Source organism: Dendrobates tinctorius, unplaced genomic scaffold, assembly GCF_039654945.1.
Source record: "Dendrobates tinctorius isolate UK_male_01 unplaced genomic scaffold, ASM3965494v1 ptg000301l, whole genome shotgun sequence".
Taxonomy (NCBI): domain Eukaryota; kingdom Metazoa; phylum Chordata; class Amphibia; order Anura; family Dendrobatidae; genus Dendrobates; species Dendrobates tinctorius.
Window position 1 is genome coordinate 2,019,660 of NW_027361968.1, and position 14,964 is coordinate 2,034,623.

Consider the following 14,964-nt stretch of genomic DNA (forward strand, 5'->3'; position numbering starts at 1 on the left):
ACATCCTGTATTATACTCCAGAGCTGCACTCACTATTCTGCTGGTGCAGTCACTGTGTATATACATTACATTACTGATCCTGAGTTACATCCTGTATTATACTCCAGAGCTGCACTCACTATTCTGCTGGTGCAGTCACTGTGTACATACATTACTGATCCTGAGTTACATCCTGTATTATACCCCAGAGCTGGACTCACTATTCTGCTGGTGTAGTCACTGTGTACATACATTACATTACTGATCCTGAGTTACCTCCTGTATTATACTCCAGAGCTGCTCTCAATATTCTGCTGGTGCAGTCACTGTGTACATACATTACATTACTGATCCTGAGTTACCTCCTGTATAATACTCCAGAGCTGCACTCACTATTCTGCTGGTGCAGTCACTGTGTATATACATTACATTACTGATCCTGAGTTACCTCCTGTATTATACTCCAGAGCTGCACTCACTATTCTGCTGGTACAGTCACTGTGTACATACATTACATTACTGATCCTGAGTTACCTCCTGTATTATACTCCAGAGCTGCACTCACTATTCTGCTGGTGTAGTCACTGTGTACATACATTACATTACTGATCCTGAGTTACCTCCTGTATTATACTCCAGAGCTGCACTCTCTATTCTGCTGGTGCAGTCACTGTGTACATACATTACTGATCCTGAGTTACATCCTGTATTATACCCCAGAGCTGCACTCACTATTCTGCTGGGGCAGTCACTGTGTAGATACATTACTGATCCTGAGTAACATCCTGTATTATACTCCAGAGCTGCACTCACTATTCTGCTGGTACAGTCACTGTGTACATACATTACATTACTGATCCTGAGTTACATCCTGTATTATACTCCAGAGCTGCACTCTCTATTCTGCTGGTGCAGTCACTGTGTACATACATTACTGATCCTGAGTAACATCCTGTATTATACTCCAGAGCTGCACTCACTATTCTGCTGGTGCAGTCACTGTGTACATACATTACATTACTGATCCTGAGTTACATCCTGTATTATACTCCAGAGCTGCACTCACTATTCTGCTGGTACAGTCACTGTGTACATACATTACATTACTGATCCTGAGTTACATCCTGTATTGTACTCCAGAGCTGCACTCACTATTCTGCTGGTGCAGTCACTGTGTACATACATTACATTACTGATCCTGAGTTACATCCTGTATTATACTCCAGAGCTGCACTCACTATTCTGCTGGTGCAGTCACTGTGTACATACATTACTGATCCTGAGTTACCTCCTGTATTATACACCAGAGCTGCACTCACTATTCTGCTGGTGCAGTCACTGTGTACATACATTACATTACTGATCCTGAGTTACATCCTGTATTATACTCAAGAGCTGTTCTCACTATTCTGCTGGTGCAGTCACTGTGTACATACATTACATTACTGATCCTGAGTTACATCCTGTATTATACCCCAGAGCTGCACTCACTATTCTGCTGGTGCAGACACTGTGTACATACTGAGTATAATACAGGATGTAACTCAGGATCAGTACTTTGTCCTACTGTTCAGAGACACCTGCACAAATATGGCTTTCATGGGAGAGTCATCAGAAGAAAACCTCTCCTGTGCCCTCACCATAAAATTCAGCATCAGAGGTATTCAGAAGAACATGTAAACAAGCCTGGTGCATTTTAGAAACAACTCCTGTTGACCGAAGGTATGTGTAGAGATAAAAGGGCAAAAAATTTCAGGAGAGAACATCTCACCAACCATTAAGCATAGTGGTGGATCAGTCATGCTTTGGGGCTGTGTTGCAATCAATGGCACGGGGAACATTTCACGGGTATAAGGAAGAATGGATTCAATGAAACTTCAACAAATTCTTGATGCAAACATAACCCCATCTGTAAAAACCTGAAGGTGGAAAGAGGAAGAGGATGGCTGCTACACATGGAGAATGATCCTAAACACACGTCACAATCCACAATAGACGACCTCAAAAGGCACAAGATGAAGGTTTTTACAATGGCCCTCACAGTCCCCTGATCTGAATATCATTGAAAATCTGTGGCTAAACCTCAAAACAGCAGAGGAAGCGAGACGGCCCAGGAATCTCACAGAACTGGAGGAATTCGCCAAGGAAGAACAGAGGAAAATCCCTCAAACCAGAATAAGAAGACTCTTGTCTGACTCCAAAAAGCGTTTACAAGCTGTGATACTTTTAAAAAGGGGGAGATACTCGGTACTAACCATGCAGGGTGCACAAACTTTTAAATAGGCCCATTTTCCTTTCAGTAAATTTTTTTTATTACAATATAAGGGAAATGTGTCTTCTGTATCTGGTGGGATGGAAGGAGATCTCCATGTCTTCCACGCGATGGACTTAGATCAACCTTAACCCTGTGAGACTGATCCCAATCTTCCGCTAATTGATTCTGCTTCGGTATTATAAGGTAACAGGTAAAACATGAACGCGACCCACCGGCCACACACTCCCTTCAGTCTCCACGTCGATGATATAGTAGTAAACGTAAGAACTCTTGAGCAATCGTCTTGTCTCCATATTGGTCGTGCCATGAGAAGCTGGAGACAAGATGTCACCATGGGACGGTGGTGCCAGCACTGGCCTTGAGATGTTTGAGGGCAAAAATCGGGCAGCCATGCAGATGTTTACCTTTCTGATTACGGCACCACTCATCCATTCGCCCTTTGGCCCCAACACTGGTTTTTCCACAATAAACCGGTAACTCTGCTAATGATATCTTCAACACAAAAGCAAGAATTACTAATTATCTCCCACCAGGCTCCCTCTCTAAAACAATTTTTATGTCACGTACGCTCCTGCCATGAGGAGTGGATTTTACTTATCATGTCCACAGACAGGACAACCTCCCAGGCCCCACTCCGCAAGATAAGAGTCATTGTAATGTGCTGGTCTGTAGGGTATTTTGCTCCTTTATGGAGGTAGTTTCACCTCTCACTTGGTGAGATCTCATCTAGATGTTGATTCTGGAAAGACCTGAAGTTTCTTAGGATTTTGTTTTCCATTAGACACAAGATTCTTGCCCTAAAATTCACCAATGATATCATATTATCACCCCAACATCAACAACCATGAGAGCAAGGAACCATGAGCTGAGATATGGCTTGTGTATGACGACTGGTAACTACTCACCATACTCGGCAGAGCCATATTAGAACGGCTGGTGTCCAGACGATCCATCTTCTGTCTACGTCCAACTTGGCTTCTGAGGGTCATCGTGATGTTGTATTCGTGTTCATCACAGAAAAGGAGATATTGGTTGTGTTGTCTATATATATATTTGTTCACGAGAGTAGGGATGTCAGAGGAGACATCAACTCTTCAGATGATCCATCTTCTTCTTCCACATTGGGACTTACAAACTCTTCCACAATTAACGTTCCCAAGCACAATGGAGATTTCTTCTTTCGTCTTCCCAGTGATTGTGTCCTCCATACACCATAATGTTCAGGAGGATAAAGCTGGTGGAGTATTAAGTCTTCTATGGACAATGGAGATATCATTTTCTTCTTCACAGAGTTAGAGATATTGTGTCTTTCATCCATGACAAGTCCTAAGCGCTCAGCTTATATTGTGTTAGCCACATGGACAGTGAAGCGTGTGTTCTTCTTGCTTGTCGAGGGCAATGGGGTCACTGTCCGCTCTTATTCTAGCACAGATTTTATGTGAAGTCACATATAATTAGTCTATCAGCGATTTACAGTATCAGAGAAAAGTCTCCCGTCCATTTCCCGACTCCTCACAGGGCTGACATACTCAAACCACATCGAGCTGGGAATAGACTCCAAGGGTTAGGGTTAGGGTTAGGGTTAGGGTTAGCACTTTCTCCACCATCCATAGATAGAAGAGGTGATGGACAGTGGATGATTGGAAGATGTGGAGCAGACCAGAGAGCAGTAATTGTGTAGCAGAAGAGTAATGAAGCATCTGGAGGCACCAAGGCCCTAGTGGAATCCAACCCCCGCGCCCCTTATAGTTACACCCCTCCACATGGTGCATTAGATGTAGGTTTAACTATTGGTCGTGAGTCTGAACCCATCCTCTCTGTACTGTGCAGAGACACGTGGAGACTACACAAGCCCTGATCCTGCAGCTCTGGACCCGTATAGCTGGTCAGGCAACGCACGACTGCAGACATCTGCTCCTCCGGGGCGGGTAAGATTGCATGCTCGCCCTCCAGGACCCCGGTGGATAAACTGGTATCAAACTGCTCGGCTCCTCCGGTCCCAGGACAATCAGTGGGAAAGCAAATCGGCAATCAGCTGAACCAAGTACTAGGGTGGTGGACTTCTCTTCCTCTGCAGTCCTATGTAACTTCCAAGGTTCTGCATATATAATACCTGCAGTCCTATGTAACTCACCAGGAAATGTGCATATAATGCCTGCAGTCCTATGTAACACAACAGGAAATGTATATATAATATATTCAGTCCTAAGTAACACAGTAGGAAAATGTGTGCATATATATAGAGAAAGAGAGAGATATTATAATACATGCAGTCCTATGTAACTCACCAGGAAATGTGCATATATAATGCCTGCAGTCCTATGTAACACAACAGGAAATGTATATATAATACCTGCAGTCGTATGTAACTCACCAGGAAATGTATATATAATACCTGCAGTCCTATGTAATTCACCAGGAAATGTGCATATATAATGCCTGCAGTCCTATGTAGCACAGCAGTAAATGTATATATATCATATACAGTGCTAAGTAACACAGTAGGAAAATGCGTACATATATATAGTATAAAACCTGCAGTCCTATGTAACTCACCAGGAAATGTATATATAATACCTGCAGTCCTATGTAACTTACCAGGAGATGCGTACACAGTCCTGCTCATCATTATTGGCCCCCATGAAGTGTAAATACATCATGTGGAATATCTCCTGTATCGAACGCTTGTGTTAAATACAAGAGGCAATGCAAAGGAACAGTTTGTTTACAGATGGGGTGATGAAGCTTATAAGGCAAAGAACACCCTACCAACAGTTAAGCATGATGGAGGATCTGTAATGCCACGGGGTTGCTTTGCTGTGTCTGGTATTGGAGGTCTTGACTATATCACAGGAATCATGAAATCTGAGAATTACCAGGAGATTTTAGAGTGAAATGTCCTACCCAGTGTAAGAAAACTTGATTTGAGTCTGAAGATCATGGGTCCTCCAGCAAGACAATGACCCAAGTCACACATCCAAAAGTACACAGGAAAGGCTGAAAAAGAAAAACATGGGCTGTTATATAACGGCCATCAATCTGACTGAAAATCTTTGGGGTGAGCTGAAATCTGCCATTGGGATAAAGAACCCTGCGAATATTCAAGAGCTCGAGCAAACTGCAAAGGAAGAGTGGGAGAAAATACCAGGGAAGGAGAGCAAGAAGCTTATAGACGGCTACAAGAAACGTCTGGAGGTGTCATCAATGCCAAAGGGAGTGCAGCCAAGTAGTAATTAGGGGCCTTTACTGCTGCGCATGATGTGTATTCTGTTTCTTCTCTGAAATTATGAAAAACAAATGTTTTATTGTTGGATCACTTTGGGCAACTAACTACAAAGTCCTGAGGATAGAGCTATGATACATTTCCATTTATTTCTGAAGATATTGTACAGGGGTGACAATAATGGTGAGCAGCACTGTATAATACCTGCAGTCCTATGTAACACATCAGTAAATGAATATATAATATCTGCAGTCCTATGTAACACACCAGAAAATGTATATATAACATCTGCAGTCCTATGTAACACACCAGGAAAAGTATACATAATACCGGCAGTCCTATGTAACACACCAGGAAATGTATAAATAATACCTGCAGTCCTATGTAACACACCAGGAAATGTATATATAATACCTGCAGTCCTATGTAACACACCAGGAAATGTATATATAGCATTTGCAGTTCTATGTAACATACCAGGAAATGTATATATAATACCTGCAGTCCTATGTAACATACCAGGAAATGTATATATAACACCTGCGGTCCTATGTAACATACCAGGAAATGTATATATAACACCTGCAGTCCAAAGTAACACACCAGGGAATGTACAGTATATATAATGCCTGCAGTCCTATGTAACACACCAGGAAATGTATATATAATACCTGCAGTCCTATGTAACACACCAGAAAATGTATATATAACATCTGCAGTCCTATGTAACACACCAGGAAAAGTATACATAATACCTGCAGTCCTATGTAACACACCAGGAAATGTATAAATAATACCGGCAGTCCTATGTAACACACCAGGAAATGTATATATAATACCTGCAGTCCTATGTAACACACCAGGAAATGTATATATAGCATTTGCAGTTCTATGTAACATACCAGGAAATGTATATATAATACCTGCAGTCCTATGTAACATACCAGGAAATGTATATATAACACCTGCGGTCCTATGTAACATACCAGGAAATGTGTATATAACACCTGCAGTCCAAAGTAACACACCAGGGAATGTACAGTATATATAATGCCTGCAGTCCTATGTAACTCACCAAGAAATGTGTATATAATACCTGCAGTCCTATGTAACACACCAGGAAATGTATATATGACTCCTACGTAGCATCACAGGTAGTGTGACAGTTGTCATCTGCAGTCTTCAGTAACATCCCAGGCAATGCGAATGGAGCGCCCCACCAGGGCCTAGCGGAATACTCGGTACCGGGCCCGTTGATCTCAATGGGAGTTGTCACGGAAGCTGTGACCCGGCCCGTGGCCCTGGGGCTCCATGGCAAGAAGGGGATGTATGAACAATGAAATAAAGTTTATGAATAGTTCGTGACGCCACCTGTGGTGTTCGGCAAGTGAGGTGTTAGGCGGACGCTGCATGCAGATCCTCTGGGGCTGGTGGTGTGTTGCAGCCACGATGGTGAAGCTCCCCACAGGTGGAGCTGTAGTCTCAGGGCAGTGTGGATGTAGGGGAAGAGGAGAGGCACAGGCGGTGTAGAGGCCGGTGCCCAGATGTAGTAGTGCGGGAATAAGTGGAGGACACCAGGGCTTGTAGTTCCAAAGCTTTACTCACAGTCTGTAGTACACACAGGTGCCTGCCTCCGTGCTGTGTCCTCCGGGTCAGAGACTCAGTCGACCTCCAGGTCAGATGGAATGCTCCCTTCCAACACTCTGCCAACATGTGCCTTTCTGAACGTCTCCTCTATAGCGCCTTTAAGTGTGAAGATCTCCTAGTACTGAGTTACACTGGAGTGCCTCCTGACAGATGTTCCCTAGAACTCTACTTGTACGGCAGACAGCTGTAGCCTGCTTCGGGGACTCCTTACTCCTGAGTCCCGGCTCACTATTCACGTTACTGTTGTGCCCCCAAGTCTTAGATGGGAGTAGTGCATTTACAGCCCACTACTCCACCGGTGTCTGCTGCAGAACCATTAGTGTCCAAACAACCTCGGGGACCGGTCCCCGGCCTTGCGCTTAGAACTTCTAGGCAGGGTTCTTCCTCTAACCCACGTCCTCTGTTCCCTTTTACTCCTTCGTTTCGTACTAATCCCTCTCTCTCATAGAAGGTCAGGTTTCAGTTCAATGTCTTTCTCCTTCTTTCCTTTCCCATGCCGGCTGGCTCAGATCACTGAGGCAGCTGCAGCACTCCTTCCTCCATGCCTCTTCCAGGGATCCTCACTCCTCTCTGAGTGACTCTCTCTCTCGCACTCACTGACAGACTGACTGCCTGACTGAACCTTCCCGCTCTTTACGTATTCTAAACTCCACCCACCTCCCAACACGTTTCATGTTCCAAGCAGGGAGCCGCAATGTGGCTTTGCTACACTACTTTGTGGTGTGGGGTGCAGGTGTTGGAGCGTGGTTAGGAGTTTCCACCTTACCTGGATGGTGGGGCACCACACCTCAGGAGGAGATGCAGTACCTCTGTGGCGACTGAAGCCTCAGGGGTGCCACACATATATCATACCTGCAGTCCTATGTAGTATCATAAAGTAGTAGATGTTCCCCACAGTCCTACGTAAAATTGTACTTAATTTGTGAGGTGTCACCTGCAGTCCTATGTAGCATCACAGTTAGTGCACTGTATCTACAGTCCTAGTCAACATCACGGGCAATGAAGTAGCGGCTTCCTGCAGTCCCATGTAAGATTACAAGTAATGTGGCAGGTGTTTCCTGCAGCGCTGTTGATGTAGCAGAGCTGGATCTGTCACTTTACGTCACATTACCATATGTCTGAGTTCTATGTCCAGTAGGTAGAGCAGGGACCCATCCTGGCCATGGCTGCTGATGGGGGCAGGTGACATTGTCCTCTTTCAGTCCTCAGGATACTTTGTCTTAGAGTTACAGCGAAAGTTCCTTCAGGATCTTGTAGGGATGGAGATGACCCTCGCCCCCGCTTTCATTTAGGAGATTCATGAGGACCCCACTATAGTCAAGTTATTTATGAAGACCTCCTTGTTGTTCCTGGCCACTCCACCAGGGGGCAGCCTCTGCTCGGTTTACACCCACCTGCTGGTGAGACCCCCAAAGATGGTGAAGTCTGAACGTCACCAAAGAATTCTCAGTAAATTAAAATTACTATTAATTAGGCAGTAAGAAAGTGAAGCCAAAGACAACAGAAAATCACCCAAAGCAAAACTCAAACTGTGACACATCATAAAAAAAAATCACAAAATAATACGAAACACAACACATAATAAAGCCCATAAAAAACAACTCCAATAAAAATACAAAACAAAAAGTGCAACGATATAACTCAAAATATATAACACAAAAGATGAATCAAAACTTTATAAAATCACAAAGTAAACAAAATACAGCGCAACATAGAAGACAAAACAGCAACAAAAACAAAAAGCTCAAACCTGACAAGAAACACTAAACATCCTGAAAAAAAATCCAGCAAGAAGCAGCACGCAAAATACAGCAAGCAAAAGACAAATCTGACAAAACCTAAACCACAAAATACAACACAAATGACATGAAGGATAACATAAAAGAAAACCGAAAAATACAAGAGAAACATCAAGAAGTACAAGAAAATGCTAAATTTAAAACAAAAATGCAGCACAAAACACGAAAGACAAAACAGAATAAAACATAAAAGAACAAATCTAACAAAAAGTATAACACAGAACGACCAAAATCACAATACAAATCAAAATAGAACACAAATCTGCAAAAATAAAGAAAAAAAAGATATGAAATACAAATCAAAACACACAAAATGCAGGAAAAACTATGGATAAAAGTATTATGAAACTCAACACAAACATAAAAATGCCATAAAATGCATCAAAACAACAAAACCCCAGAAAGAATACAATTCATCTTACAATCATTGAGTGCAACACAATGTAAAACAAATAAATAAATAAAACATAAAATACAAGACGGAAACATAAAATCAAACTAAAAATCCCGAAAAAAAACTGCAAAAATATAACACAACATCATGAAATACATCACAAACGAACACACGTAACCAAACACAGCCCAAATCACAAGTCATAAAGGTGTAAAGTAGGAGAAGGGGAAAGGGGCGACATAGTTTAGAAAAAAACATTCCGTGCCCCCCCATGGACCCTCAATCTTGAACAGATCCAGTTTTGGGGGTCTGGGGTCTAGACCCCAACAAGTTGAACGGAGCCCGCACTGAGCCTCACAGAGACCTTACTGACCCCTGGGAAGGGGGGGGGGGTCTGGTCACACACAACATATTTGTTGCACTTTCTCTTTAAAAAATCCCCCCCAAAAAAGAAATGAAAAGTACAAAGATAAGAAGATCTCTCTCTACTCCTGCCGTCCAATCTAATGGGGCAGACAACGAGGACCCCCACCCAGAGCCCAATCCTGGTGCCGTAAATCCACCACTTGTTGGGTTTTGGTTTTTATAAAACAATGAAGCGAACGTTTATCTAGAAAATGTGAAAACAACAAAAAAAAAGTAGAAATAAAATAATAAAATGGATAAAACCCTGGAAGCAATAACGGAGCCCGAGCGGCCGGAGGACGACCTGTGATCCGTGTTCTATTAATGTTTCATTTCTATATGAGAACATTAGACTTCTATGAATATTTTCGTAACAAGCAACTTTTTGTACATTTTGGAACTTTATACAATTGACTCCAAGCTCTCAATTTCAATCTATTCTCACGTGGGATGGAGAAAGTCATAAAACAATGGGCAGACAGACTGGCGGAGGTCTATCTTCTCCCTCCAGGGCATCGTTTGGTGCCTTCTGGACATCTTGGCTAAGTTGCTAATGACTAAGAACCAGTCGGGCAGCTCTAGGTCTCTATAAAAGTCATGTCCTCGGCCCAAGAAACTACAAGGGACATCACTATACTCAAGGAATACCAAGAGATAACAGGAGGACAACCACAGCTACCAGCACGGCAACATGCAGAAGCTCCTTGTGGTCCTCACAGTCCTCTCACTGCACGGTAAGATCCTGACCCTACAAGTAATGCTCATGGTTTCATCCTTATTGGCTTTTTATGGTCATGATAACGTCGTTGAGGTTTGTGCCATTGATCTTATCTTTTTTTTCATCTCTTCTCTTTCCATGGTTGCACTTTGGTCCAATGTTCATCCTTCCCAGGATTCCCAGGACGTCTGGCGATGATATGTAAATATATCTTTTACATTCTTGTATAATTTCTGTAAATATAATATAAAGTGGTCAACTAAACGAGAATATCATCAACTTTTACTGAAAAAGGTCTAATGGGGTGGTGCGTGGTCAGGATTAGCTGCAGCAGTAGATAGCATGGCAGCAGTGGTTGACACGTAGCTGGTCGGTCTTGGGTGCTGAAGCAATGTATTAGTATCTGATGACATTTCTTTTGGATGGTGCAGATTGTGGAAAACCATTGGTATCAGAAAAAATCGTAGGAGGAGCAGATTCGTCTATTGGACAATGGCCGTGGCAGGTCTACCTGAGGCTCTATGGTGGCAGCCAGTGTGGTGGGTCACTGATCAGCGAGTCTTGGGTGCTCACAGCCGCTCATTGTTTCCAAGCGTAAGTTTTCACTATCACTTCTATTTCTATGGACGTGTTCACATGTAAAATGTCAAACTCGGTATTTATAGAAATCTAGTTACACTGCATTTGGGGGAACATCTTCTTGATCTCTGGAAGATCCTGGGCTTCCCATACTGTGGGCAGTTCCTAACTGATGGTGACCTACAATGGTTCTTGTCCCCATTCTTTACCTCCCAGCTTTAGATGAAGGCTTTCCAGTAAATGTTTGACATTGACACATTTCTCAATCATTTCTCTTACAGGCCGGTGGGGGATCTCTCACAATTCGCTGTATACCTTGGAGTAGAGAAGCTCTCAGACCTGCAGGACCGAAAAATTGTCGTCAGAAAAATGAAACAAGTCATTGTACATCCGACCTACGCGGAGCAAAGATCCAGTGGAGACATTGCCTTGGTGAAGCTGGAGAGTCCGGTTACTTATACCCCAACTATACTACCAGTCTGTCTGCCGTCCAATACCGTAAGCCTCCCAGAGGGAATGCTATGCTGGGCAACCGGATGGGGTGATGTCAGAGATAATGGTAAGACCTGAAGTAGACTATACCAGGGACAGGGGTGTATTGCATCACCTGTACAATACAAGGGAAATCCTGAAAACATGACCTATTGGTGGGCCTTGAGGACTGGAGTTGGGGAACCCTGGACTATACCATAGACATCTGGATATAAACTTCTCCACAGACCTCCCATTATCCAGTCTTGATTTTCCTGTAACATGTTTTCGGGTTCACCCTATATCTTGTATTCTGCCCACCTTCTTTAAGAAGACCTCCTCAAATAGTTAACTTTTCAATGCAATCTTGGGTAATTGTCTCAAAGAGCTGGTCATTATGATGACTGGAACATAACGTGGTCATCATGAGGTTCTGTGGACTGATTGGGGAATGTCAGCAGTCATCTGGCAAATACTATCACAGTCAGAGGACTACTTCTGGGGCAGGGGACTATGTAGGGTTATCTGATCTCCAGAATCCAGATAATCTGGATACGACATCTTACTGGTGGTAATGAAGGCACCTTCTCTTTGCAGTGCCACTCGCAGGCCCGAAGACTCTACAGGCGGTCCAGCTCCCACTGATCAGCAACAACAACTGTGAAGCCATGTATAGGGACAGCTTGGGCTACAGCTCCAGAATCAAGCTGATCCAGGACGATATGATCTGTGCCGGGTTCAAAAACGGACAGAAGGATGCCTGCCAGGTATGTGAAGATGTGGAACCACTATGTGATGATCTTCTTGACGTCTGTTCTGTTGGAGCCCTGTTCTATCAGATGGTCCTACATTGAGAAGTCATTTGATGGAAATAAGGTAACAATTTCATAGCACTAAGGCGTCCAAAAATGACGTTACTGAATTCAGATATAAAAGATTCCAGTGTTCAGTGGGGTCCACAAAAAAGCATTTATGTTTGAGACAGTCGCCATCCTGAGTGTTATGGTGCCACGTTCTTCAACAGGTTCTTATCTCAAAGTTTTATCGATAATTGCTTTTGTTAGTCAACGTTTTTTGCGCTTTTTCTTCAAGTCTTTGAAAAAAACAATGCTCACCTCTCTGATCACCTGCACTATCACCGCAGCCCACCATCCTGTCCTGCATGCAGCTTCATCCAGCCTCAACTGTGCCACCACATGCATGAGGTCCTCAAATGGCACATTGACTCTGCTCCGGGGCTTCCGGTGCTGAGTACTCCTTTCACATCACAATGAATGCCATGGAATCATTATGTACACCACTTGAGGCCTAGTCTGCCCCTCAGGTGACCACATTGTGACATCGTGTGATTTGGTCATGAGCTGAGAGGACAACCGGCCGGGTGTAAAGTGAAGATGCAGCAAGAGAAGAAAGGGTCTGGAAGAAGATGTATACAGCAAAAGATGGGGGGCTGCGGTAATGAGACAGTAGAGCGGCAAAGATAGTATTTTTTTACTCTTTTTGGAGCACTTTACTAATCACTAATCGCTTTCTCAAACTGAACATGGGCAAAACAGAATTCATCATCTTTCCCCCATCTCACTCTACCCCTCCACCAGACCCACCCATCAATGTCAATGGCTGCTGTCTTTCCCCAGTCCCGCATGCTCGGTGCCTTGGGGTGATCCTCGACTCTGCGCTCTCTTTCAAACCACATATCCAAGCCCTCGCCTCCTCCTGCCGCCTCAAACTCAAATACTTCCCGACCCGCTCATTCCTCAACCACAAAACCACAAAAACACTAGTGCATGCTCTTATCATCTCCCGCCTCGACTACTGCAACCTCCTACTCTCTGGCCTCCCCTCTAGCACTCTGGCTCCGCTCCAGTCCATCCTACACTCTTCTGCCTGACTAATCCACCTGTCTTCCCGCTATTCCCCAGCCTCCCCCCTATGCCAGTCCCTTCACTTGCTTCCTATTGCCCAGAGGCTCCAATTCAAAACCCTAACCATGACATACAAAGCCATCCACAACCTGTCTCCTCCATACATCTGTGACATGGCCTCTAGGTACCTACCCACACGCAACCTTCGATCATCTCAAGATCTCCTTCTCTACTCCCCCTTATCTCTTCTTCCCACAACCGCATACAACACTTCTCCTGTGTTTCCCCCATACTCTGGAACTCTCTGCCGCAACACATCAGACTCTCACCATCAACGGAAAACTTCAAGAAGAACCTGAAGACCCTCCTGTTCCGACAAACCTACAGCCTGCAATGATCCTCGGTCTACTGAACCACTGCACGACCTGCTCTACCCTCTCCTACTGTATCCTCACCCATCCCTGTAGACTGTGAGCCCTCGCGGGCAGGGTCCCCTCTCCTTATGTACTTGTGTGTCCCTTGTCTTACACATGTTTACTATACTTGTCTATATTTCCCCTTTTCACATGTAAAGCGCCATGGAATGAATGGCGCTATATAAATGCATAATAATAATAATAATCAGAAAATAGGGGCCAACTGCCTCGTTGCTGAATTCACCCAAAGTGAATCACAAAAAATTTGGATTGCCCTCAATTAACATCAAACATCTTGTCTTGCAGGGTGACTCCGGAGGACCCCTAGTTTGTAATATTAAAGGTGACTGGGTGCAGATGGGCATTATCAGTTGGGGTATTGGATGTGCAGAGCCCTATCATCCTGGTGTCTATACAAGAGTCCAAAATTACGTGTCCTGGATTGATCTGTACATGGCGTCCTCAGAGAACAGCAATAAACCGAAGACTTTCCAAATCACCCAACACGTTGAGAAAGTGAATCCTCAATTCAGATTCAACCCAGAGAACAGCAGCCTGAGCTACATACTGTACGAGCAAAACTACACAGAAAGCGGGAACCTAACGGACGACAGCAGCGAGCCCAAGATGGGACTTCTAGTGGGCAACGGGGTCCATACGAAGCTCTGGTCCATGGCTGATGCCATGCTAGTCCTCCTGGGTCTGGTACTTCTTCTATAGTTACGTGATGAGTTCTGCAGCAGCTGTGAGATCGTCCAACGTTCTGTCCACCAGAAGGTCGGGACGGCAATGATGGTCTTCATGTGTCCTGGCTGGACTCCTACACAAGCTCTACCCCTATCAGCCCTTGAACCTCTGCGATTTACAGCTTTCTAGAGCCAGTGAGATCTACACACCCACTTTATAGCTTCCATGCATAATTCACATCTAGCTTCTATTAATTGAATGCAAACCTGACAATTCACCCAAATCCTGCACAAGACAAAACTGCCTATGTGGCACATACAAGACCAATATATTCAGTGGTCTTTTCCTTCTTCCTATGAATTCTGGCAGCACTATAGGTACAGAGACTTTCTTTCCCTCACTTCCCAGTATGCATTTCTCCTACCATTGCCAAATGATTTGCCTGCTCTGAACTGAAAGCCGAAGAGACAAACCATCTACCTCATTCCTATAGAAAAAAAGACAAT

General features: G+C 44.0%; 1 protein-coding gene across 1 annotated transcript; it reads left to right on the forward strand.

Annotated features, from left to right (window-relative positions):
- The first annotated feature begins 5,266 nt into the window (after window positions 1–5,266).
- On the forward strand, window positions 5,267–14,491 carry LOC141073423 (serine protease 33-like). The gene is made up of 6 exons (XM_073560616.1): window positions 5,267–5,449; window positions 8,417–8,573; window positions 10,872–11,034; window positions 11,301–11,578; window positions 12,088–12,257; window positions 14,078–14,491. Exons 1-6 carry the CDS (start codon window positions 5,267–5,269, stop codon window positions 14,489–14,491), a joined length of 1,365 nt encoding a protein of 454 aa, XP_073416717.1.
- The last annotated feature ends 473 nt before the right edge of the window (window positions 14,492–14,964 follow it).

Coding starts and splice junctions, on each gene's coding strand:
- LOC141073423 (XM_073560616.1), top strand. CDS start 5,267: ATGGGCTGTTATATAACGGCCATCAATCTGACTGAAAATCTTTGGGGT. Junction 5,450..8,416: donor GCTACAAGAAACGTCTGGAG/GTGTCATCAATG, acceptor GCTTTCATTTAG/GAGATTCATGAGGACCCCAC. Junction 11,579..12,087: donor GGGTGATGTCAGAGATAATG/GTAAGACCTGAA, acceptor TTCTCTTTGCAG/TGCCACTCGCAGGCCCGAAG.